General features: G+C 40.3%; 1 protein-coding gene across 2 annotated transcripts in view; it reads left to right on the top strand.

Moving 5' to 3' along the window:
- Positions 1–10084, top strand: part of EMB (embigin) — a 33388-nt gene extending 23304 nt beyond the window's left edge. The window contains exons 6-9 of one of the 2 annotated variants that reach the window (XM_073655062.1): positions 2821–3103; positions 4013–4046; positions 4140–4191; positions 9238–10084. In XM_073655062.1, coding sequence (XP_073511163.1) covers positions 2821–3103; positions 4013–4046; positions 4140–4191; positions 9238–9240 — 372 coding nt within the window. In that variant the 3' untranslated portion in view covers positions 9241–10084. Of the gene's footprint in view, positions 1–2820; positions 3104–4012; positions 4047–4139; positions 4431–9237 lie in introns of those variants that run through there. The other variant, XM_073655061.1, reaches the window with a different exon arrangement.
- Positions 10085–26589: the final 16505 nt, after the last annotated feature.

Below are 26589 nucleotides of genomic sequence, written 5' to 3'. Positions count from 1 at the left end.
GGTCTAATGTGACCAGCAGCCAGGCTAGTCTGTATGTACTCCTCCAAGGCCTTTCTTTCAGGAATAGTCAGATTAAACAAGTGACTCTTGGGAAGAGTAGCTCCAGGAACAAACTCAATGGCGCAATCATAATCCCTATGAGGAGGTAAAACTTGCGACTTCTCCTCTGAAAAAACCCTCCAAAAATCTTGAATAGGTACAGGTAATTCCCTTTTTTCCACAGCCGCAATGCGACCATTACAACATTTATCATAGCACTTCAGACTCCAAGACTTAATGACATTAGTAGACCAGTCCAGTAAAGGATTGTGCAGTTTTAACCAAGGCAAACCTAAAACGACTGGAGAGGCTAAATTATCTAATACAACCAAGTCCAAAATTTCTTGGTGAACTCCATTGATAGTGAGGGGAAATGCAGCAACCTTGTGAGTAATACATTTCAAGGGAGTGTTATCAATTGCAATCACAGAAATAGGTGATGACAAAGGTTTGGATTTCAATTTAAGGTTTTCCAAAAACCCTTTATCAATCACATTAAGTGTTGAACCACAATTCACAAATACCTGAAATTCAATCAAATTTTCCTGCAAAGTAGTACTCCCTGAAAGAAATACTCCTGCGGAGCGTAAACAAGCTATACGGGCGTAATTGACTTTTTTTTTTCTTTACTTAAACGAAGCTCACAATACTTAATCAAATGGTCAGCTTTACCACAATAAAGACACAATCCCTCGGCGAACCTCCGGTCTCTTTCCTGAGAGGAGAGCGACTTTGCCCCCACCTCCATCGGTTGTCCGCCGTCAGAGCAGATTTTCTGGGGACTAGGACCTGACATTACAGAAGTTTTTGCCTCATTCACCCTGGACCTCAGTCTCCTGTCCACACGAACAGCTAACTGCATGGCATCCTGCAGAGTCTCAGGTGCGGGGAATGCAATTAGGAAATCCTTAACCCTTTCACTCAGACCAGCAAGAAATAAACATTTCAGCTCAGGATCATTCCATAAGACTTCCGAAGCCCATCTCCTGAAGTGTGTGCAATAATTTTCAACATCACCTGACCCCTGATTCAAACGCCTGAGTTCTGCCTCAGCACATGAGACTCGGTCAGGATCATCATATAATAGACCCATAGCAGAAAAAAAAATTTCTACAGACCTTAAACACGGATCATTAGGTTGGAGAGAAAAGGCCCACCCCTGTGGTTCTTTGCGCAAAAGTGACATAATAAAACCAATACACTGTGATTCATTCCCAGAGGACCTTGGTCTCAAACGAAAATATAACAAACAAGCATTTTTAAAGGAAAATAAATCTTGCTGTTTACCATAAAAAACATCAGGCAGTCCTACCTTGGGTTCAACAAAATGCGCTCCAGAACAGCTACTCACGTGTTGCTGAAGCTCGGCCACCTCCAGAGACAATCCCTGCAGGCGTTGAGCCAAATCCTGGATGGAAACCATACTGATCCCCGAATTTCTTTGCTTTTAGTTTTTTGGGCTGGACTTACTGTTATGATCTGCAACATGTACTAAGGAAAGATAGGGGAAAGCTGTACCTACAGTAAGACTAAGCTGAATCCTTACAATGTAGCGGGCTATCTGTTCCTAGCGAACAGACCCGCCTAAGTCCTCGGCTAGTCTGAACGAACACCTATAGTATTAAGGGAGGGGTCCCTAAAAGAACTAAGGACTGGGACAAACATGGGACACCTCCTAAACAGAGAAGTTGTTGCAGAACACAAAAAGACAAACTTACAAAAAGGTACTAGAGGTCCCAAAAGGACCAAGCGAACTGACAGAGAAAGGCACCGAAGCACCAGGCTAGAGAAACAGTCAAACACTGAAGTCCAGCACAGCCAGAAAGGCGGAGCTTGAATATAAAGGCAGATGGTCATGTGACCGCAAAACACAAAATGGAAAAAACAAACAGGAGGGTTCTAACATGGAGTGTGTCAGCAGTTCCTGCAAGATGAAGGCATTAAAGCTATGGACTGGCCCGCCCGTTCCCCAGACCTGAATCTGATCGAGCACATCTGGGACATCATGTCTTGCTCCATCCACCAACGTCACGTTGCACCACAGACTGTCCAGGAGTTGACGGATGCTTTAGTCCAGGTCTGGGAGGAGATCCCACAGGAGACCATCCGCAACCTCATCAGGAGCATGCCCAGGCATTGTAGGGAGGTCATACAGGCATGTGGAGGCCACACACAATACTGAGCCCCCTGAGGAAGTCAGACGATGAAAGGTACGTAGGGGAGAGGGACCTTGTATTACACCGGTACCACTACTGAGGCTTTGCTACGGTATGTCATCACTATATATCACCCGTTTACCTCTTTAGCACTTGCTTGTTGGTTAATGTATGGAGAGTATTTACATTTCAGCATACCTAAGAGTAGTAGTACACTTTATGTGAACATACAGTACACCTCAGGTTAGATGTAACCCAGTGTCCCTCACAGTTTGGAGGTGCTTTTTTTATCATTTTTATGTTTGTATGTTTACTCAACATTAATAAAATTTTGTCATTCTTAAGTTTGCTGAATCAGTTTGGTCTCTAATCATATTTTAGATTTTATGCGGGCCAAACTATATGATATTAATGAGTGTGACAGCATATATTTCTATGCAGTTGTCACGCTCGGGTCAGGAGAGCCGACGGCCCGTTCGAGAATAGCATTGCGATCATCGCCTGAGTTATATGGCCGTGTGACTCTCCCCTCAGAGTAATAATAACCTCATTAATAGCAATAGATTATTTTCTTTTCTTGTGTTACTAGTTTACTGTATTTTATTACCATTTTTTTTTTCCGTAGGTGCAGCTAAACTTTTCTTTAGAACCCAAAAGATATGAAGAACTTAGTGAGAAAAGAAATGAGACAAAGCTGCGCATTACCAATCTGTCTGAAAGTGATAGTGGTAGATACGTGTGCAAGGCCGTTTTTAAAGCCGGGGAAAGTGAAGGTGAAGTCCATTTGAAAGTTCTCAGTTACCTGGTTCCTCTGAAGGTCTTCCTTGTGATTGCTGCCGAAGTTGTAATCTTAGTTGCCGTAATAGGGGTTTACGAGGTGATGAGCAAGAAGAAGCGGGGTGAAGAAGGTAAGAAATTGCTTTTTTCTCTATTCACCCATTCTAAAAAAAACATATAAATTAAATAATGCTGTATATGTATTTGAACTAAAGCCTCAAAAAATTTTGACTAGTCCGGAAAAACATGTCCTCAAATTGCTTCCTAGGCTTAAAGGGAATCTGTTATCTGATTCATCCTGCCCAAACCGTGGGCAGCATTAATAGTTGTCTGAAATGCTGAAGTGTTTCATAGAAAGTATAGTTAGAAGATTTAGATGGGGACAATAGCAGGAGATCAGAGTAGTCCAATGCCGCCCCCGCTCAGCTTCAACCAGCACTGTTAGAGGTGATTGACAGGTCTCTCCTTGTGCACACATTAGGGAGAGCTCTCTCAATCACCTCTAGCAGTGCTGGGAGTAGCTGACTGGGGGTAGCGCCGGACTAGTCTGATCTCCGACTACGGTCCCCGGCCGGATCTTCTGATTATATTTTCAGAGAAAAATATATCAGTCTGCAGTTGTCCAGCCAGTGTATGATTAATGCTGCTTATGGTTTGGGCTGCATGAATCAAGTGACTGGTTCCCTTTAAAAGTAAGTCAACTTATATCTAATTAAATTTAACAAAAAAAAACAAAAAACCTTTGTTAGCATGGAACATAAAAAACAAGCCATCACACAGCAAAATTGACAGAAAAAAAAATTCTTATAAATTTCTGAATTTTTTTCACCATTTAAAATGCAATTGGTGCTAAAAAATCCAAGTCCAGTGAAATAGCAAAAAAAAATGATTCTCCCATTTTTTTTGATGGGTGTGGGGTGGGAGAGTTGTTTTAACTGTGTTTATAATATGGTAATTGTATACAAGTCAATGTATGTAGCATTTTATTTCACCTAATTATTAGCCTGATTCACTGATTTTTCATTATTTTTTCCCTACAGACATTAAAAAAGACTATGAACAAATGGCTCAGATGTAAGAATTCATCTTCAGTGCTTTCTTAAGTACAAAGCTCTTCCATTATAACTTGGACTTAATGCATTTTTGTCACTTTTCTTTACACGTCAGAAAATCTGAGGACAGCAGCATTGCGGAAGCCAGCACCACCAGGCAGAGGAAGGTATAAAAGTGCTATTATTTATAGGGGAGATATGTAATGTCTTCATAGAGAGCTGTGCAGACAACCGTTTTTACATCTGTGATCTGCAGAATTTTGATTAGAGCTAAGTCGAGATGAGCGAACCAGAACTGGTTCGGGGTTAGTATCGGAAACCTAGTGTTGGGTGCTGAATTCCGAACATGGACTTCTGGAGATCCATTCTACAGTTTGGGAGACTGGGGAGGAGAGAGAGAGATCCAAAGTTTGGGTCACCATTGAGTTCTTTGGGGTTCGAATTCTGGTTCAAGTTTGGATATGAATCCGATTAAAAAGCCAAGATGGTTGTTCTACCCCTTGTATTGTAATTCTTATCTGAGTGAATGGGAGTGACGGAAACAGCACAGTTGGCTTGACCTATTTCTGTAATACCAGCTACTTGTGGCCACGGCATGAATGGCTGAGATGGGAATATCCTTTTAACAAAATGAGGCTACATTGTAGCATTGGTTGTTATCAGTAGAAACCAGTATGGAAGGGGTTTGGTACGGATTGGTCTGAATGTTGCCGTATGCATGCCTTAACAATTATGGGTGTGATTTTGCCTCTATATTTGTTGCACCAGAGGTCACTAAAAAATTTTAAATATTCAATACAATGTGCCTGAACTGTTTTAGTAATGGTCTGTTCATAATGTGGTGCACAGTACTGTGAAAAAGTTTTTGGCATGTGTGGAAAAATGATGCGAAGTAAGAATGAATTCAGAAATAGAAGAGTTAATAGTTTATTTTTTATCAAGCAACAAAATGCAAAGTGAATGAACAACAGAGAAATCTAAACGAAATCAATATTTGGTGTGATCGCCCTTTAATAATAATAATAATAATAATAATCTTTTTATTTATACAGCGCCAACACATTTTGCAGCGCTTTACAATTCAGACAAATTACAGACATTATGGGCACTGTCCCCATTGGGGCTCACAATCTATATTCCCTATCACTATGTCTTTGGAGTGTGGGAGGAAACCCACGTAAACACGGGGAGAACATACAAACTCCTCGCAGATGTTGTCCTTGGTGGGATTTGAACCCAGGGCTGCAAGGCTGCAGTGCTAACCACTGAGCCACCTTTGCCTTCAGAGCAGTATCAAATCATCAATTTTTATAGGTACACTTCTACTTGCACACAGTTTTTGAAGGAACTCAGCAGGGAGGTTGATCCAAATATCTTGGAGAACAATCCACAGATCGTCTGTGGGTGTCGCTTGTGCATATTCTTCTATCTCTTCATGTAATCCCAGACAGACTGGATGATGTTGAAATCAGGGCTCTGTGGGGGCCATATCATAACTTCCAAGACTCTCTGTTCTTCTTCTTCGAAGATAGTTTTTAATGATATTGGCTGTATGTTTGAGGTCATTGTTCTGCTGCAGAATACTCTCTGCTGGCACAAGAGTTACTAGATTTTTGTCCCTTGTTGAGTCACTTGGTCTTGTCTCTTGTCTCCATGTTGAAGATATATATTTTGGTCACAATCCCTCCATGAAGACCTCTTCTGGACAGACTTCTCCAAACAGTAGCTGGGTACCACTGGTTGCTGCCAATTCTGAGCTGATGGCACCGCTGGACATCTTCTGATTTTGAAGGGAAGTAAGCATGATGTGTTTATCATTTCCTGCCCGACCACTGCATCCACGCATCTCAACGGCGCCCAATTTTTGAGTGCCCTCAATGCTGAGAAATACAGGCAGATACTTATCCATCATGCAATACCATCAGAGAGGCATCTGATTGGCTCCAAATTTATTCTGCAGCAGGACAACAACCAAAACACAAAGCCAATGTCAGTAAGAACTATCTTCAGCGTAAGGAAAAAGAAGGAGACCTGGAAATGATGATATGGCCACACAGAGCCAGGATCTCAACATTACGTAACAAACACAAAAGCCGAAACAAGACAAATAAAAACATTTAAAGTTGGCACTGACATACAACCCATATGACCAGGTAAATTGGCTCATAGCAAGGGCATCATATAAGAAAGAGGACCGCATGTGAATCACCAGAAGACGTGGCTTCCAGAGGATACATATGAGGGTCCTCTTTCCCATATGATTCTTTTTCTATTAGCCAATTTACCTGGGTGACACTGCACATGGCACTTTATTGCACATACGTTCTCTTTTATCAATTCTTTTGATACTGCAGTATTTACTGCCTGTACATGTGCATTGCACCTTTCTTCTTTAAGGAATACTACTTTCCATCACTTTAGGGATAGTGACCATCATACTTATGTCATATCCATCACATTTACATGGCTCTGCTGGTTATCATGCCAGTCATATGGGTTGTATCCCTGTGCCAATTGTTGGCATAGGAAACAGGTCCTTCCCCAATTTTAAATGTTTTTGATTGTCTGGTCTAGGCTTTTGTGTTTCTTACATAATAGATATTTGCATTGTTTAAATTTAGGATGTGCTGCCGATCTTTTATACTTGTCTTTCCTCTTTTATGAACTAAAGACAAAGAGTGGTAATACCAAATATTGATTTACCGTATTTTTCGGACTATAAGATGCACATTTTTTTCCCCTAAAAATAATAATCCCATAGATAATGAAAGGAGCGGAGATCCATCATGCGCACCTCCACTCCTCGAGGTTCTGCAGATCCTTGGTCCCAGGAACCAGAATCCCGTTCTTAGGATCACAGCAGTTACACCCCCATGGATCAGTAAATTATCCCTTATCAAATGGATAGGAAACAACTTTTGATTCTGGGAATAACCCTTTAACAAGATTCACAAAAAGGTAACAGTGGAAACCTCTATGCTTCACTCATAGTCCCCACTGTAAAATCATGTATACCACACATAGGGCAATACGGACATTTGGTTATAGGCTGAGAACTTTACCCGGTGCATACAACATTTTAAATGGACCATAACAAGTTGACAGTGTGAGTGATATTGGTGTTGCCGTGTGTAGTTCAGTGTATGATGGACAGTATGGATGTGTGTGCTGCATGCATCTGATGTATGTGTCTCTTGTGTATGCGGCGTGTATCCTTTGGGGATCTTTTGGGACCCAAAAATGGCTTCAAAATAGAAGCTGAGTGATAAGGTGAACCCAAGGCTAAAACAGGAGCAGTAGAGATATAATTAGCAGGTGCATTAATAATGGATTGACCCCTTCCCACTCCATCCGCACGTTGATATTTTAATTTGATTAAAGAGATGAATAAAATCTTCTACTAATCAATATTTCCTCCTTCGTATAAAAGACATCAGATGCAGTCATGTCGAGATGAAATCTGGGCTTTCAGTACATATCATGAAAAGCAGTCGTACCATGTATCCTGTTATGGTATAGACCGTTGTGAAAGGAAATAATGATTTTAATAATTTAATAATATATAATATATATTATAATATATAATAATTTATAATAATAATTCATTGGTATGAAATAAAAAAATGTAGCCACTGACTGGTTTCACGCTGGTTGTCATACTGTAGCTATATCCAGGAATATATACTCCTCAACATTGAAATTGCAACACAGAGAAAGTTGTGATGTTATTAGAATCACAGGATCAACAGACATGTTAATGATAATCAAATGATGAAAGGATGGAAATGAAATTAAAAAAAAACCTCAATTTTTTCAGTATGGAGTATGAACACAACAATCCCCGCACTTAGAAGGCTATCAATAAGGTTATTAATGGTTGTCTGAGGAATGTTCTGCCACACAGAATACACTTTTAGCAGTAAATCATCAAGATCCGCTGCTGGCAGCTGCCTTTTTAATTAACGACCAATGACATCCCAGATATGCTCAATGGGAGACAAGTCAGGAGACACTGCACGGCTTACTAGCTCGTCTAGGCCACACAGGCTTCTCACTTAGCACAAGAAACATGTGACCTGGTGTTGTCATGTTGAAAAACAGTTCATGGGGCACTGTCACGTTCCTTCATGAAGGCCTCATCATGGCATTGCTCACATGGTCTGCAGACCAATCACCGGGTTATTTTGTATCCAAAACAAAGTCGGAACTCATCCCTGAAGAGGATGGACTTCCATTTCAGCCTCCATTGCCGTTTTGCTCTGCACCATGACAGCATTTGATAATGGTGGTGTTTTATGTTCATGAATTGGTTTTGAGAAACGCCTGGTGGAAAGAAATAAGTCACTTCTTTAAAGTGGATCCTGATGGAATCCGCAACCAAATTAGGCACTGTCAAGTCAAAAGGCTGCAAAAAAAAAAAAAAAGCTTCAGGAAAAGAAAACTCCCCCAAAAATTCAATTTCCTGAAACGTGTTCTGTTTGAAAATTTAGTTTTTTATTAATGTCTAAAAAAGCTCCTTGTGAGCGTAGCCTTACTGACTGTTAAAATGAGACATCAGACACGCTCAGCCAAGTTCTGCTGTCCCTCAAGACTAGACACAAACTCAATAGCAAGTCTTCGGAGTCTGTCTTCAGTCTTTCAAGAGAGCGGCACTCGACTGAGCGCTTCTGTTATCCAGTTTTAGCAATTGGTGGAGTCTCATCACCGGGACACTCATCAAGCAAAACTGATGAAGTTGTCACTGCGACATGTCAAAAAGTTTTCTAAACATGTAACTACACATTAAATCTATGTCTGGGATTTAAAAGCCATCAGAAAAATGTAGTAACGTGTAAAGACATGGACTTAAAATGACACAATGCTAAATGGCCAAGATTCACTTTAAACTAAAGACTTCAATAAACTAAGAAAAATAAGTTGCTGAGGATGTGCCTCCTGACAATCCGATATGTCAGGCACCATGTACTGTATATCCATAGCAATCAGACTGTCAGATTGACTAATCCAGATCCAATCAGCTCAATGCTAATTTATTATTACGGTGAAAAAAGAAAAAAGCAATTTGGTAGCAGCTTCATCCCCTAAGTCTCCCATAGACAGGAATTCACTTTCAGAAACATTTTAGATACATTGTTTGTCCATGTTAATGATCTTTTTCCATCAGATAACTCTCTGGTAATCCATTCTCATTCCTTCTTGTTTTCCTTATACAGTGAAGTGAATTCTTCTACGGCTCGGTAGGTAAGCCATTCCACATCCGATATGATGACTTCAGATTTGGTCACTGTGTCCCAACTCGCCTCCAACCAGATCTTCAGATTTCCGTGGCCTTTCTCCAGTACTGCTGAATGGAGTCTTTTAACGCAAATTATATTCATTGTTGTCATTGTACCATTACCAGTGTGCTAAATTCTTCAGCTCCCATGTGTTATGTGTTATAATACCGGTGTCTACTTACAGTATGAGGCAGTGGAGCTTTTGGAACCCAGTAGATACCTCTGGTACATCTGTACCACCATACCCTATGCCCCAGCTTTTACTTAAAGGGTTGTCTCATCTTCATAAATTGTTCTTGAAAAAACAAGCAACTTAGCTATTTACCTCTTACTAAAAATCTTTTCCGTTCTTAAGATTTTTACTTCTATGCTTTAGTGCACTTTGCCTGCGTTACTGGCCACCTCTGCAGTCTCAGTAATTTCCTATGCAAAGAGTGCAATGCTTGCAAGCTCTTTGACATACTGTTTGCAGGTGCTGTTCTGGATCGGTGCCCCCTGTGCTCCTCCGTTGTTGCAGAAACAACGTTGCCTCTGCTAGCAATATTGAAGAGTGCCCAAGTTTGGACCAGCGGTAAAGATACTGGAATAACAATAAATGCAATAGGGTTTTAACCGAGTTACAGTGGGGAGACCAAAGGCAATGGTACTCACCTGGTGTGGTTGTGTGACCACAGCCACTAAAAAAGGCTCAGGGCTGCTGCAGACCCACAAATAAAAAACAACTGAAATGGAATGAAAGGGTTAATTATGCGCTGGATGGAGGATTAGAGCGGTATCCAGGAATGAGGTTTATTTGTCAACGCATTTCAAGGTTACAATCTTCTTCATCAGGATGAAAAAGTTTGTAACTTCGAAACGCGTTGACAAGAAAAGCGCATTCCTGGATACCACTCTTCTCCTCCATGCTTGATTAAACAGCAGCACAGAATTAACCCTTTTATTCCATTTCAGCAGTTTGGACTAACTATGTTGCTGGCCCAACCTGTCAGTCATTAGGAGTGCACCTCCCCATACCCCACCTCTGATAAGCAGGAAGGCAGTAGGTTCCTGAAGACAGAACATGGCACAACATTTTAAACTTTTAAAATTAGAACTTCTACTTCTAGAAAGGCATGAATCTCAATAAGAAATCATAATAATTTTCTTATTTAGCATGAAACTATCCTTACCTGACTGTAGGAATATTGTGCACAATCTTCCAGGGTTTATGGTATTAGCTGGATATATATTTGCACAGAATATTCCAAGTAACTGCTGTGAAATAATAAGTGCAACAGATTTTTATGGAACTTGTAAAATCTGCCCAATAATAGGGAATGTTAAATAATAATAAAAAACAAACATTATTTACCCAGCACTGCTGCTTTGGTGGTCCACAGGTCCCATCCCATAATCACTGCAGTGATGTTTTCCATAATCACTGAACTCATGAAGATGTCATAATTAAAGGGCATATATCTTTGTACAGTGTTGGCCAGTAGATAGAAAAATATTAAGATTTGAGAGTCCTCAGTGGTTGATACCTTTTAATGGCTAACTGAAAAGATGGTAACAAGTTGCAAGCTTTCGAGACTACTCAGGTCTCTTCATCAGGCATAGAATTCTATACTATTCTATGCCTGATGTATCCAGAGACCTGAGTAAGTAGTCTCGAAAGCTTGCAATTTGTTACCATTTCTCCAGTTAGCCATTAAAAGGTATCAACCACTGAGGATGCTCAAATCTTATATTTTTTATAATTAAAGGGGTTATCCACTACTGGACAAACTCAGTACTTAATGTAATTAATTCAGGACCTCAAATACAATAAAAACAATGGATACTAAGCTCCTGCAGCGCCGATGTTCCAGGAGACCGTAATGTGACTATGTCATGTGCAGGCTGCAGCCCATTATTGGTCGCTGTTTGGCTTCAGGCTTTACTATTAGATCAGAAAAACCTATCGAGTACAAATAAGAGTTATGGGATGCAAATATATCAATATCTGTGCGGAAGCACTAATCAATATATGGTCTTCCTTGTGATATATATATCCTTTCTGATCTGATTGTACATATGCTGCATAGCTGACGTCAGGATAATCGACGGTAATATTATATGGGGGCATTGAGTGTCTATCTTGTTGTTTCTGTTTTCTGCTTATAAATGGTATACTATATAGATACACTTTTATTGTTAATTATTAGTTAATAAACTTTTTGATATATTTGCATCCCATATCTCTTACTTGTATTTGTACTCAATAGGTATTTATGTTCTATTGAGAATTGGGGATTAGATTTATATAGAGGACTATTATATGTTCTTTACTATTAGATTAGAGCAGACGTCCCCCATGATAGAATAGTGATGAGCTGCAGCCAAAAAGCGTCCGCTTATAGGCGGCAGCCTGTACGTGACACAATAAGTCGGGTCACTCTCTGGGAACAGCAGCGCCGACATCGCTGGAACAGTGCTACGGCATGTGGTGAGTATAGATTGTTTTTATTTTATTTAGAGACCTGAATTGATTTAAATGGGTTTGTCCAATATTGGTCAACCCCTTTAAGGCCAGGGAATGGCCTAGGTTACGTCATTGCTGTGTGGCCAGGATTCAACAATTAAGTGATTGTTTCATAACTTTCTCTACTGTTTGCAAAATTTTATAAATTTCCAGAAAATCCCTTTAATTTTAACCCTTCTGTGTAGGAATTGTCATTCCCTTCGTGTAAAGTCAGTGTGGCTGTAACTCTGGATAAGCCGTTCGATGTCACATGAAAGACTGTTCAATTTAATGCTACCTCTGTGTTTAGAAATATAACTGATTTATGCAAATGTATGTACTGTACGGATCTACACATGGCAATTACTTCTCAAATCGCGGATCAGTGGCTTTATTTCCGCAGCAATAAAGTACTATGACTATTACATTATATTTTATACGGTGGTTATGTTATAAGACATTATTCCAGGAACATACATTGATGGTCTAGACCTCTGGGACATCAGTGGTGGCGGAGTTGTCTGCCAGGGTGGGCTCCAGGTTTATGCCGACCTTTGAGCAACAAAATCCTCTCTTTTCGCTTTTGATTTTTCCTCCTCAGCTTCCAAGTTCTATAAGATTTTTTTTTTTTTCCAGTCGATTGACTTACCGTATATCAGGGCTTAATTTTTGTGAAATGAGCTGTCATTTCTTTCATTACCATTTTGGGATTGATATGACTTTTTGATTTGTTTTCGTTCCATTTTTTGGGGGGGTTGTGGAGAAGTGACCAAAAATCATCTCAGTTTTTGTTTTCGTTTTGTTTTAACGTTCACCGTATGAGATACATACTTTAATATTTTATTTTTGTGGACAGTTCTATACACGACAATTCCAAATATGTAAAAAAAAAATGAAGATTTTATTTACGTTCTGAGAGATTTGAATTTGAATTTTGTTTAAATGTTTTGAGTTTTTTTTCCACCATTTTTTCATTAGTCCCCTATAGAGGACTTAATCATGTGATCACTTGTACTGTACAGTCATGGCCAAAAGTATTGAGAATGAGACAAATAGTAATTTTTCCAAAGTTTACTGCTTCATTTTTTGTAATGTCAATTTGCATATACTCCTGAATGTCAAAGAGTGATCAGCTTAACAGCAATTACTGTACTTGCAAAGTCAATATTTGCCCAGAAAATGAACTTTAACCCCCAAAACACATTTCAACATCATTGCAGTCCTGCCTTAAAAGGAGCAGCTAACATCGTTTTAGTGATTGATCCATTAACACAGGTGTGGGTGTTGATGAGGACAGGGCTGGCGATCAATCAGTCATGATTAAGTAAGAATGACATCACTGGACACTTTAAAAGGAGGCTGGTTCTTGGTATCATTGTTTCTCTTCAGTTAACCATGGTTATCTCTAAAGAAACACGTGCAGCCATCATTGCACTGCACAAAAATGGCCTAACAGGGAAGAGTATCGCAGCTACAAAGATTGCACCTCAGTCAACAATCTGTCGCATCATCAAGAACTTCAAGGAGAGAGCTTCCATTGTTGTCAAAAAGGCTCCAGGGCGCCCAAGAAAGACCAGCAAGCGCCAGGACCGTATCTTAAAACTGTTTCAGCTGCGGGATTGGACTACCAGCAGTGCCGAGCTTGCTCAGGAATCGCAGCAGGCTGGTGTGAGTGCTTCTGCACGCACTGTGAGGCGGAGACTCTTTGAGCAAGGGCTGGTTTCAAGGAGGGCAGCAAAGAAGCCACTTCTCTCCAGAAAAAACATCAAGGACCGACTGATATTCTGCAAAAGGTACAGGGAGTGGACTGCTGAGGACTGGGGCAAAGTCATTTTCTCTGATGAATCCCCTTTTGGATTGTTTGGGACGTCTGGAAAACAGCTTATTCGGAGAAGAAGAGGTGAGCGCTACCACCAGTCTTGTCTCATGCCAACTGTAAAGCATCCTGAAACCATTCATGTGTGGGGTTGCTTCTCAGCCAAGGGAATCGGCTCACTCACAGTCTTGCCTAAAAACACAGCCATGAATAAAGAATGGTACCAGAATGTCCTCCAAGAGCAACTTCTCCCAACCGTCCAAGAGCAGTTTGGCGCCCAGCAATGCCTTTTCCAGCATGATGGAGCACCTTGCCATAAAGCAAATGTGATAACTAAATGGCTCATAGAACAAAACATAGAGATTTTGGGTCCATGGCCTGGAAACTCCCCAGATCTTAATCCCATTGAGAACTTGTGGTCAATCATCAAGAGACGGGTGGACAAACAAAAAGCAACAAATTCTGGCAAAATGCAAGCATTGATTATGCAAGAATGGACTGCTATCAGTCAGGATTTGGTCCAAAAGTTGATTGAGAGCATGGCAGGGAGAATTACAGGGGTCTTGAAGAAGGGGCAACACTGCAAATATTGACTTGCTGCATTAACTTATTCTAACTGTCAATATAACCTATTGGTACTCATAATATGATTGCAATTATATTTCTGTATGTGATATAAACATCAGACAAACACTAATAAAAACCAGAGGCCAGCAGATCATGTGAAAATATAATTTTGGTGTCATTCTCAAAACTTTTGGCCATGACTGTACAGTACACTGCAATACTGTAATAATGCAGTTTCCTATAGGTGTACAAACATCGCAGACACAGGAGCCTTCAGTATGTCTGTGGATTTAATGATAATGCCATCAGCACCCCACAATTGCATGGTTTATGGGCATTTTGAGGGAGCAGACCATCACCATTTTCTTCCTCTTAAAGGGAATCTGTCAGCAGATTTTTGCTCTTTAATCTGAGGGCAACACGAGGTAGGGGCTGAGACACTGATTTCAATAATGTGTCACTTTTTAGGCTGTGTGCTGTTGTTTCAATGCAGTGAGTGTTTTATCAGCAGGAGATTATCACTGCCTGGACTACATCTCATGTGCCTCCTGGTCCCTCCCCGCCTCCTCCTCTGCTAAGCAGCACACTGTTAATATATCGTGTACACAGAAAGCTGCCAATCAGTGGTGTGGGCGGAGTTAGCTTTCTGAGCTCTGCTGCTTGCTACATCTAAAAACTCTGATTGTTTCACAGCTACTACACCCAGTAAACTAAGTGATACATCGTTGGAATCAGGGTCTCTTTCTCTACATCATTCTGCTTTCAAATGTTGCTATCACAACTGTTCTATGGTCTTATGATCATTAATCCAGGTCCCTTAGGCCTTCCATAATTTTGTCTGTGTAGCTTACTTAGCTCAGACCCACTTACTTGAACCTTCCCATTAATGGAACCTGTTAAGAATATATTAAAAAAAGTTTTTCGATAAAACCTCTTTAAAAGCATAGTACATTATAATACGGTATATAAAGAAATATATTGTAAATTATTAATCTATATTAATATAATGTAACAAATTTTATTACTATATAATAATGTTATGTGGCACATTTTATCACTTTATATTAATATAATGTGATGTTCTTTATGGCGGTATGTTAATATAATGCAATGGACTATATTACTGTATAGTAATGTATTTATTACATTATATTAATATATTGGTATGTATTTTATTATTTTATGTTAATAGAATGTAACATTTTCACTATATGGTGATAATTTTTATTATATTTTATTAGTATATATTCATATATTGAAAGGGATTTTATTACCATATAGTAATATAATGTGGTGTACAGTGGATATAAATAGTCTACACACCCCTTTTTAAAATGGATGGTGATCATCATATACAAGAAAAACATACCAGGACAAATACTTTAAGAACTTTACAATATGTTTGGAAAACAAACTGAATTCTTTTTGGTGTGTTCCAAATTATTATGCAAATAATATTTTCTCAGATTTTCCCAAATTACCTATATGAATTGCAGTCATTGTAATTTTCCAGTCAAATAACTATTAGAGTACAATTGAAAGGTTTTTGTACAAACTGCCTATGATAACAGTATATTTTTTAAAAAATAAAAAACTCAAACTGCACTCAAAATGCATGTTCCAAATTATTATGCAGAGTTTTCAACCTTTTCATTTTAATAAAGAACAAAAAATGGTCATTTTTGAAATTATAAGCATTAGCAGGTTATTACAAACTGAAATCAAACAGTTTTCAACTCAAAACTTTATTCTAGGTGATGTTACATTTTCACATAGGACCCCTTGTTCGAAAGGAGCTTCTGAACTCTCTCGTCCATTGAATTTGTCAGGTTTTGGATGGTTTCTGCTTTAATTGTTTTGCATGAGGACAGAATACCCTCCCAGAGCTGTTGCTTAGATGTGAACTGCCTCCCGCCATCATAATAATGTGCATAATTTGGAACATGCATTTTGAGTGCAGTTTGAGTTTTTTATTTTTTTTTTTAAATATACTGTTATCATAGGCAGTTTGTACAAAAACCTTTCAATTGTACTCTAATAGTTATTTGACTGGAAAATTACAATGACTGCAATTCACATAGGTAATTTGGGAAAATCTGAGAAAATATTATTTGCATAATAATTTGGAACACAGTGTAAAGAGCTAAAATAATGTGGCTGCATAAATATGCACACCCTTGAAATAATACTATGTTGAACTATGTTTAGAATTTATGACAACAGTCAGTCTTTTTAGGTAGGGGACTATCATTATGGCACATCTAGAATTGGCAATATGTGCCAACTCTTTCTTGCAGTAGCACTTCAAATCTGTCAGATTGCGAGGGCATCTCCTGTGCACAGCGCCCTCTTCAGGCCACCCACAGATTTTTAATTGGATTCAGGTATGGGCTCTGGCTGAGCCACTCCAAAACTTTGATATTCTTCTTTCGTGCTGAAAGGTGAAATTCATCTTCAGCTTTTTAGCAAAGGCCTGAAGTTTTTGATTCAATTTTGACTGATATCTGGAGCTGTTCATAATTCCGTCCACCTTGACTAAAGCCCCAGTTCCAGGTGCCGAAAAACAACCCCATTGCATAATGCTGCCTCCAACATGCTTTACTGTGGGAATGGTGTATTTTTGGTCATGCACAGTGTTGGCTTTGAGCCAAACATACCTTTTGAAATTTTCGCCAAAAGGTTCAACATTGGTCTTGTCAGACCATAACATATTTCCCCACATGCTTTTGACAGACGTGATGTAGATTTTGGCAAAACATAGCTGGACTTGGATGATTTTCTTTGTAAAAAAATGCTTCTGTCTTGTTACTCTACCCACAGGCCAGACATATGAAGAAATGTTGTCGCATGCAGTACATAGTCAGTACTTGCTAGAAATCTCTGCAGCTCCTTTAATGCTGTTGTAGGCCTCTTGTCAGTCTCCCACACCAACTTTCCTCTTGTTTTTTCATCAGTGTTTGAGGGATGTCCAGTTCTAGGTAATATCACTGTTAAGCCACTTCCTGATGACTATCTTCACAATGTTCCATGGTGTATCTAATGCCTTGTAAAAAATGTTGTACTCTTCTGCTGACTGATAACTTTCTACAGTAAGATCCCTTTGCTGTGTTATAAGCTGTTAATGGACCATGGCTTTTAGAGTAAAATACTAATAAGAAAATGTCAGGAAAATCCTACTAGAACAGCTAAACTTTATATGGAGTTAATCAGAATCCCTGTAAATGATGGCAGCTGTGTACAGTACCCAAGAATCAATTACAATCTAAAGTGCCAGTGCTTAAACCAGTGCTTATTAAAAAATGGTTAGGTCTCACCACTCTGATGAAAATTCCACCTGCCGTCCACCAACCTAACCATTTTTTAATAAGCACTGGTTTAAGCACTGGCACTTTAGATTGTAATTGATTCTTGGGTACTGTTTTTAAATATCTTATTAAAAGTTATATTTTATTTAGTAATAGAAATTTCTCTGCTGCTTAATACTCTGATTATAAACATTGAGAGTTGTCATAGAGACGGCTACAGCTTATATCCTCAGCTGTGTACAGACTACTGTTTAAAGTGTAAATGTGATTGGCTAATTCTGAACACAACCACATCCCCAATTATAAAAGAATTTTCACACTTATGGAATCAAATATTTTTAGTTTTGTTATTTTTATTTCCCCCCTCAAATTATTATTATTATTATTATTTATTTATATAGCGCCATTGATTCCATGGTGCTGTACATAAGGAGGGGTTACATACCAAATACAGATATCACTTACAGTAAACAAAACTAACAAATGATAGACTGGTACAGAGGGAAGAGGACCCTGCCCTTGCGGGCTTACATTCTACATGAACGGGGAAGGAGACAGTAGGTTGGGGGTGGTTGCTGTAGCTCTGGTGTTCTTGAGGTGGCAGCAAGCAAAGTCATGGCAGGCTGTAAGCTTGTTTGAAGAGATGGGTTTTCAGGTTCCGTCTGAAGGATCTAAGTGTGGTGGATATTCAGATGTGTTGAGGCACAGAATTCCATAAGATGGGGGATATTCGGGAGAAATCTTGGAGGATTGCGTGAGGAACGAATTAGTGTGGAGGAGAGAAGGAGGTCTTGGGAGGACCGGAAATTACATGAGGGAATATATCGGGAGATTAGTTCAGAGATGTATGGAGGAGAGAGGTTATGAATGGCTTTGTAGTTCAGTGTTAGTAGTTTGAACTGGATAGGCTGGGCAATTGGGAGCCATTGAGGGGATTTGCAAAGGGGGGTAGCAGAGGAGTAGCGAGGTGAGAGATGGACCAGTCACGCAGCAGAGTTAAGGATGGACTGGAGGGGTGCAAGAGTGCTAGCAGGTAGGCCACAGAGGAGGATGTTGCAGTAGTCGAAGCGGGAGATGATGAGGGCATGCACAAGCAGTTTAGTAGATTGAGGGTTGAGGAAAGGACGGATTCTGGAAATATTTTTGAGATGGAGGCGACAGGTGGTGGCGAGAGCTTGGGTGTGGGGTTTGAAGGACAGGGCAGAGTCAATGGTTACTCTGAGGCAGCGGATTGTCGGTACAGGGGAAAGAGTGATGTCATTTATTGTGATAGAAAGATCAGGTGGGAAAGATATGCGAGATGGGGGAAAGATAATGAGTTCAGTTTTGTCCACATTGAGCTTGAGGTAGCGGGAGGAGAAGAAGGAGGATATGGCTGCTAGACATGCTGGGATTCTGGACAGCAGAGAGGTGACATCTGGGCCAGAGAGGTAGATCTGGGTGTCATCAGCGTACAGATGGTACTGGAAGCCATGGGATTTTATGAACCGTCCTAGGCCAAGGGTATAGATTGAGAAGAGTAGGGGTCCTTGGACCTAGCCTTGAGGGACTCCAACAGAGAGGGGGCGGAGTGAGGAGGTAGTGTTGGAGTGGGAGACGCTAAAAGTGCGGCTAGAAAGGTATGAGGAGATCCAAGATAGGGCAAGGTCTTTGACGCCAAAGGAAGAGAGGATCTGTAGTATGAGGCAGTGGTCAACTGTATCGAAAGCAGAGGACAGGTCAAGAAGGAAGAGTACAGAGAATTGTCTGTTAGCTTTGGCTGTAAGTAAGTCATTGGTGATTTTGGTAAGGGCAGTTTCGGTGGAATGGTGGTGGCAGAAGCCGGATTGTTGGTTGTCGAAAAGAGAATTAGATGAGAAGTGGGAGGAAAGTTCAGCATGAACGTGTTGCTCAAGGAGTTTGGAGGCAAATGGAAGCAGCGATATGGGGTGATAGCTGGACAAGGCGGTTGGTCGAGGGATGGCTTTTTGAGGAAGGGCATGATTGTGGCATGTTTGAAGGCAGCGGGGAAGGTACCAGAAGATAGTAATAGGTTGAAAAGATGGTTAGGGGTGGGATGAGTATGGGGGTGAGGTTAGGGAGGAGGTGGGATGGGATGGGGTCGAGTGCAGAAGTGGTGAGGTGTGATTTGGAGAGAGGAGTAAGGTCTCTTTCAGTGATGTTGGGAAGGGAGGTTATGGGGGTAGGGCAATGGTGTGGTGTGTTTGGTCAATCTTGTTTTTGAAGTGTGTGGCAAACTCCTCAGCAGAGATGACGGAGGTCGGAGGGGGCAGTGGAGGGCGGAGGAGAGAGTTAAAAGTGTTGAATAGCTGTTTGGGGTTGTAGGAGAGGGAAGATATGAGGGTTGTGAAGTAGACCTGTTTAGCAAATGATTTCAGTTTGTTTCTCAATAGATTTGTAGAGATTATGGGTGACATTAAAGGGGGGGAAAGATCTGAAATTATTATTTTTGATGCGATTTTTTACATGACAAAAACCTTGCATTTTTAACAGGGGTGTGTAGACTTTTTATGTCCATTGTAATTTATTGCTATACTGTTAATTAATATAATGTAATGTATTTTATTGTAGAACTATACTGCTATATAATATGTAGTGTTTATTAGCAACTTCCAATTTACTGTAAATTAAATGATTGACACCAAGTAGTTGTTTTATTTTCCATTTCCTTTGACTAATTCATTTCAACAATTTTCACTTTCACACCTTTTATAAGCAGCTGAATAGATGTTAGAGATATTATGCTGGTAGAAAATTTTAGCCCCATCTTCCTTATGGCCCCCTTCACATGTCCGCATAACATCGGTATTGGAAAAAACAGTACCGGTTTAATCAGTATTTTGGATCAGTGTGTCGTCATTTTAGCTAAATGCTAAAACTAACGAATTTAGAAAATTGGAACTACATTACGGCTATAGAAAATATGTGAATACTATAATATGCAAATATGAGATATAGAAAAATAGAACTGCAAACAGACATATCTTCGTGTTGTTTACATGGGCACTCGGTCTGTGTAAAAACACACGGACATGTGCACAGCAGCATAGGTTGTAATGGGTACCTGTGGCATCAGAGAAAAAAAAAAATATCACATGTACTGGAAACACCGACATGTGAAGGAACAGGGTCTAAAAGGTTTTTTTTTTTCATCACAGACAACTCCGTTCATACATAGCATGTACAGTAAGATAAACTGATAACAACATATTAGGCTCTAGCAAACAGGAGATTTTTCTGAGAGAAGCTGCTGCCAAACGGACCAATTATTGAGCCCTATGAAATAGTTTTTACGTATATAGTCAGGATATTAATATTCAGGGAGGCAATTATTTTTGTAGGTTCTATGATGTACAGGATGGGCCATTTATATGGATACGCCTAAATTAAATGGGAATGGTTGTGATATCAACTTCCTGTTTGTGGCACATTAGTATATGGGAGGGGAAAAACTTTTCCAGATGGGTGGTGACCATGGTGGCCATTTTGAAGGTGGCCATTTTGGATCCAACTTTATTTTTTTCAATGGGAAGAGGGTCATGTGACACATCAAACTTATTGAGAATTTCATAAGAAAAACAATGGTGTGCTTGGTTTTAACGTAACTTTATTCTTTCATGAGTTTTTTACAAGTTTATGACCACTTATAAAATGTGTTCAAAGTGCTGCCCATTGTGTTGGATTGTCAATGCAACCCTCTTCTCCCACTCTTGACACTGATAGCAACACCGCAGAAGAAATGCTAGCACAGGCTTCCAGTATCCGTTGTTTCAGATGCTGCACATCTCGTATCTTCACAGCATAGACAATTGCCTTCAGATGACCCCAAAGATAAAAGTCTAAGGGGGTCAGATCGGGAGACCTTGGTGGCCATTCAACTGGACCACGACGACCAATCCACTTTCCAGGAAACTGTTCATGTAGGAATACTAGGACCTGACACCCATAATGTGGTGGTGCACCATCTTGTTGGAAAAACTCAGGGAACATGTCATCTTCAGTGCATAAAGAGGGCAGCACATCATCATGTAGCAATTTCAGATATCCAGTGGCATTGAGGTTTCCATTGTTGAAGAATGGCCCCACTATCTTTCTTCCCCATATACCACACCATACCATCAAGATACGAGATGTGCAGCATCTGAAACAACGGATACTGGAAGCCTGTGCTGGCATTTCTTCTGCGGTGTTGCTATCAGTGTGTCAAGAGTGGGAGAAGAGGGTTGCATTGACAATCCAACACAATGGGCAGCACTTTGAACACATTTTATAAGTGGTCATAAACTTGTAAAAAACTCATGAAAGAATAAAGTTACGTTAAAACCAAGCACACCATTGTTTTTCTTATGAAATTCTCAATAAGTTTGATGTGTCACATGACCCTCTTCCCATTGAAAAAAATAAAGTTGGATCCAAAATGGCTGACTTCAAAATGGCCGCCATGGTCACCACCCATCTGGAAAAGTTTTCCCACTCCCATATACTAATTTGCCACAAACAGGAAGTTGATATCACCAACCATTCCCATTTAATTTAGGTGTATCCATATCAATGGCCCACTCTGTAGTATTACCTAGAGATTAAGGTAAAATAATCAAATTTGCCGCTGATGCAAAGCTAGGAGGGATAGCTAACACTAGAGAAGACAGAAAGGATTCAGAAGGATCTAGATAATATTGAACAATGGACAGTGACTAATACAATGGTATTTACCAGGGAGAAATGCAAGAATCTACAGTACAGACCAAAAGTTTGGACACACCTTCTCATTTAAAGATTTTTCTGTATTTTCATGACTATGAAAATTGTACATTCACACTGAAGGCATCAAAACTATGAATTAACACATGTGGAATTATATACTTAACAAAAAAGTGTGAAAGAACTGAAAATATGTCTTATATTCTAGGTTCTTCAAAGTAGCCACCTTTTGCTTTGATGACTGCTTTGCACACTCTTGGCATTCTCTTGATGAGCTTCAAGAGGTAGTCACCGGAAATGGTCTTCCAACAATCTTGAAGGAGTACCCAGAGATGCTTAGCACTTGTTGGCCCTTTTGCCTTCACTCTGCGGTCCAGCTCACCCCAAACAATCTCGATTGGGTTCAGGTCTGATGACTGTGGAGGCCAGGTCATCTGGCGTAGCACCCCATCACTCTCCTTCTTGGTCAAATAGCCCTAACACAGCCTGTTGTCCTGTTGAAAAATAAATGATGGTCGAACTAAACGCAAACCGGATGGAATAGCATGCCGCTGCAAGATGCTGTGGTAGCCATGCTGGTTCAGTATGCCTTCAATTTTGAATAAATGCCCAACAGTCTCACCAGCAAAGCACCCCCACACCATCACACCTCCTCTTCCATGCTTCACGGTGGGAACCATGCATGTAGAGTCCATCCGTTCACCTTTTCTGCGTCGCACAAAGACACGGTGGTTGGAACCAAAGATCTCAAATTTGGACTCATCAGACCAAAGCACAGATTTCCACTGGTCTAATGTCCATTCCTTGTGTTCTTTAGCCCAAACAAGTCTCTTCTGCTTGTTTCCTGTCCTTAGCAGTGGTTTCCTAGCAGCTATTTTACCATGAAAGCCTGCTGCACAAAGTATCCTTTTAACAGTTGTTGAAGAGATGTGTCTGCTGCTAGAACTCTGTGTGGCATTGACCTGGTCTCTAATCTGAGCTGCTGTTAAACTGCGATTTCTGAGGCTGGTGACTGGGATAAACTTATCCTCAGAAGCAGAGGTGACTCTTGGTCTTCCTTTCCTTGGGCGGTCCTCATGTGAGCCAGTTTCTTTGTAGCGCTTGATGGTTTTTGCAACTGCACTTGGGGACACTTTCAAAGTTTGCCCAATTTTTTGGACTGACTGACCTTCAGTTCTTAAAGTAATGATGGCCACTCGTTTTTCTTTACATAGCTGCTTTTTTCTTGCCATAATACAAATTCTAACAGTCTATTCAGTAGGACTGTCAGCTGTGTATCCACCTGACTTCTGCACAACACAACTGATGGACCCAACCCCATTTATAAGGCAGGAAATCCCACTTATTAAACCTGACAGGGCACACCTGTGAAGTGAAAACCATTTCTGGTGACTACCTCTTGAAGTTCATCAAGAGAATGCCAAGAGTGTGCAAAGCAGTCATCAAAGCAAAAGGTGGCTACTTTGAAGAACCTAGAATATAAGACATATTTTCAGTTGTTTCACACTTTTTTGTAAAGTATATAATTCCACATGTGTTAATTCATAGTTTTGATGCCTTCAGTGTGAATGTACAATTTTCATAGTCATGAAAATACAGAAAAATCTTTAAATGAGAAGGTGTGTCCAAACTTTTGGTCTATACTGTACATCTGGGCAAGAAAAACAAAAATTACATCTACAGAATGGGAGGAATTAAACTAAGCAACAGCATGTGCGAAAAATAGTCAACAGTGTGATGCAGCAGCAAAAAAGGCAACATGCAGTTCTGGGATGTATTAAGAGAAGCATAGAGTCTAGATCACGTGAATTAATTATCCCCTTCTACTTCTCTTTGATCAGACCTCATCTGGAATACTGTGTCCAGTTCTGGGCACCACATTTTAACCCCTTCGCAACCTTGGGTTTTGTCGTTTTTGCTTTTTCGTTTTTTGCTCCCCTTGTTCCCAGAGCCATAGCGTCTTTATTTTTTGGACAATATGGCCATGTGAGGGCTTATTTTTTGCGGGACAAGTTGTACTTTTCAACGCCATTACTAGTTTTACCATATCGTGTACAGGAAAGCGGGAAAAAATTCCAAGTGCGGTAAAATTGCAAAAAAAGTGCAATACCACGGTTGTTTTTTATTTATTTTTTTTACCACGTTCACTGAATGCTAAAACTGACTTGCCATTCTTATTCTCCAGGTCATTACGAGTTCGTAGACACCAAACATGTATAGGTTATTTTATATTTAAGTGGTGAAAAAAAATTCCAAAATTTGGTAAAAAAAGCTAAAAAAAATAGCGCCATTTTCCGAGACCTGTCTCCATTTTTCGGGATCTGGGGCTAGGTGAGGGCTTATTTTTTGCGCGCCGGGCTGACGTTTTTATTGATAACATTTTGGGGTAGATCCGATGTTTTGATCGCCCGTTATTGCATTTTATTGCAATTTTGCGGCGACCAAAAAAGATAATTCTGGCGTTTAGAATTTTTTTCTCGTTACACCGTTTACCGATCGGATTAATTCTTTTTTTATATTGATAGATGGGGCGATTCTGAACGCGGCGATACCAAATATGTGTATGTGGTTTTTTTTTTATATATATTTTATTTTGAATGGGGCGAATGGGGGGTGATTTAAACTTTTATATATTTTTTATTTTTTTTATATTTTTAAAAACATTTTTTTTTCACTTACTGCATTCTTCAATAGTCTCCATAGGAGACTAGAAGCAGCAGTTGTCTGATCGTCTCTGCTACATACAGGGGACGAGCAGATCCCCTGCATATAGCAGAAATGGTCCTGTGCTATGAGCGCCGACCACTAGGTGGCGCTCATAGCGATGAGATCATGACAACCACAGGCGTCTGCTGCAGACCCTGGGTTGTCATGCACGCCCATCGGTGACCCGTGATCACGTGACGGGGTCGCCGGTGGGTGGGGCTTATGACGCGCAACCTGGAAGCGCGCGTTAAATGTCGCTGTCGGAGATTGACAGCGGCATTTAACATGTTAACAGCCGCGGGTGGATCGCGATTCCACCCGCGGCTGTTGCGGGCACATGTAAGAATCAGCTGACATGTGCTCGGTTCAGTGAGGGCTCAGCGCAGCAGCCTTCACTGAACGGGGGGTACGCAAATGTGCATACTAATACGGCATGGGCTCTAAAGGGGTTAAAAAAGATATTGAGAAACTGAAGCTGATAGAGGATGGTGAGAGGACTGCAAACTATATCCTATAAGGAACGGTTAAAGGATCTGGGAATGTTTAGCTTGCAAAAAAGAAGACTAAGAGGAGACGTAATAGCTGTCTACAAATATCTGAAGAGATGTCAGTGTAGAAGGATCATCTTTATTCTCATTTGCACATGGAAACATGAGAAGCAATGGAATGAAAGAGAAGATACCGATTAGATATTAGAAAAAACATTCTGAGGGTAATCAATGTGTGGAACAGGCGGCCACGAGAGGTGGTGAGTTCTCCTTCAATGGAAATCATCAAACAGAGGTTAGACAGACATCTGTCTGAGGTGGTTTAGTGAATCCTGCATTGAGCAGGGGGTTGGACACGAGGACCCTGGAGGTCCCTTCCAACTCTAACATTGTATGATTCTATGACTAGAAATGAGCAGATCAGACAATATTCGAATTTGCCTGTTTACACAAATTTTCCCAGGAAAATTGTTTTCCGGAGAAATTATTCTCTGCAAACTTAATGTTCCTTCTTATGCTCTATGGTCTCTCCTGATCCCAGAGCATAACAAATGTAAGATGTAAAAAATTTAAAAAAACACAGTCACATCACTTCTCTGGCCCCTCTGCTCCTCACTGTCACTCACTATATTTTCAGATCACCTCATGCTGAAATCCCCAGGCCTCTTACACTTGGCCAGGACTTGTGGCTTGGATGAGGCCCTGGAGTGTTAGGTGCCGGCACGTGCAAAGTCATTGTGCATACTGTCTCGTCATGACTCCGTAAACTTTTGCACGCTTGAGCAGAATCTCGAGGACTACAGCGCAAGCGGCAGCGATATGAAGATGGACAAGTGAAGCACATTGGCCAGAGAGGAGAGGTGAGTTTAATTTTTCAACATTTTGATGGCTTTTTGTGGTTCAGGGAAATGACGACAAGGGGGAGACCTTTCGCTGAATCTGCACAAAAGCAAATTACAAACAACCCACATATTTTTTAAATTCGAGTCATATTCAATTCCACTCAAATATAATATTAACCCCTTCACGACCGTTGACGTAAATATACGTCAAAGGTCGTATCTCAGCCTTTGATATGGCCTCCACAGAGGTTTATCCGAGGTAACAATCTCTGTAATCTCCAGGACTAGAGATGATGGACAGCTCCTTCTTCGGTTTCAATATCAGTCTTCCTCCATGACACATACAAGCCTTGACATTAGATTACATGCTTTCCAAATTATT

This window comes from Phyllobates terribilis, unplaced genomic scaffold, assembly GCF_046119375.1.
Source record: "Phyllobates terribilis strain yellow unplaced genomic scaffold, ASM4611937v1 Scaffold_1__5_contigs__length_1240528914, whole genome shotgun sequence".
Taxonomy (NCBI): domain Eukaryota; kingdom Metazoa; phylum Chordata; class Amphibia; order Anura; family Dendrobatidae; genus Phyllobates; species Phyllobates terribilis.
The sequence above is the reverse complement of the archived record's forward strand: the minus strand, read 5'-3'. Positions and strand labels throughout refer to the sequence as shown.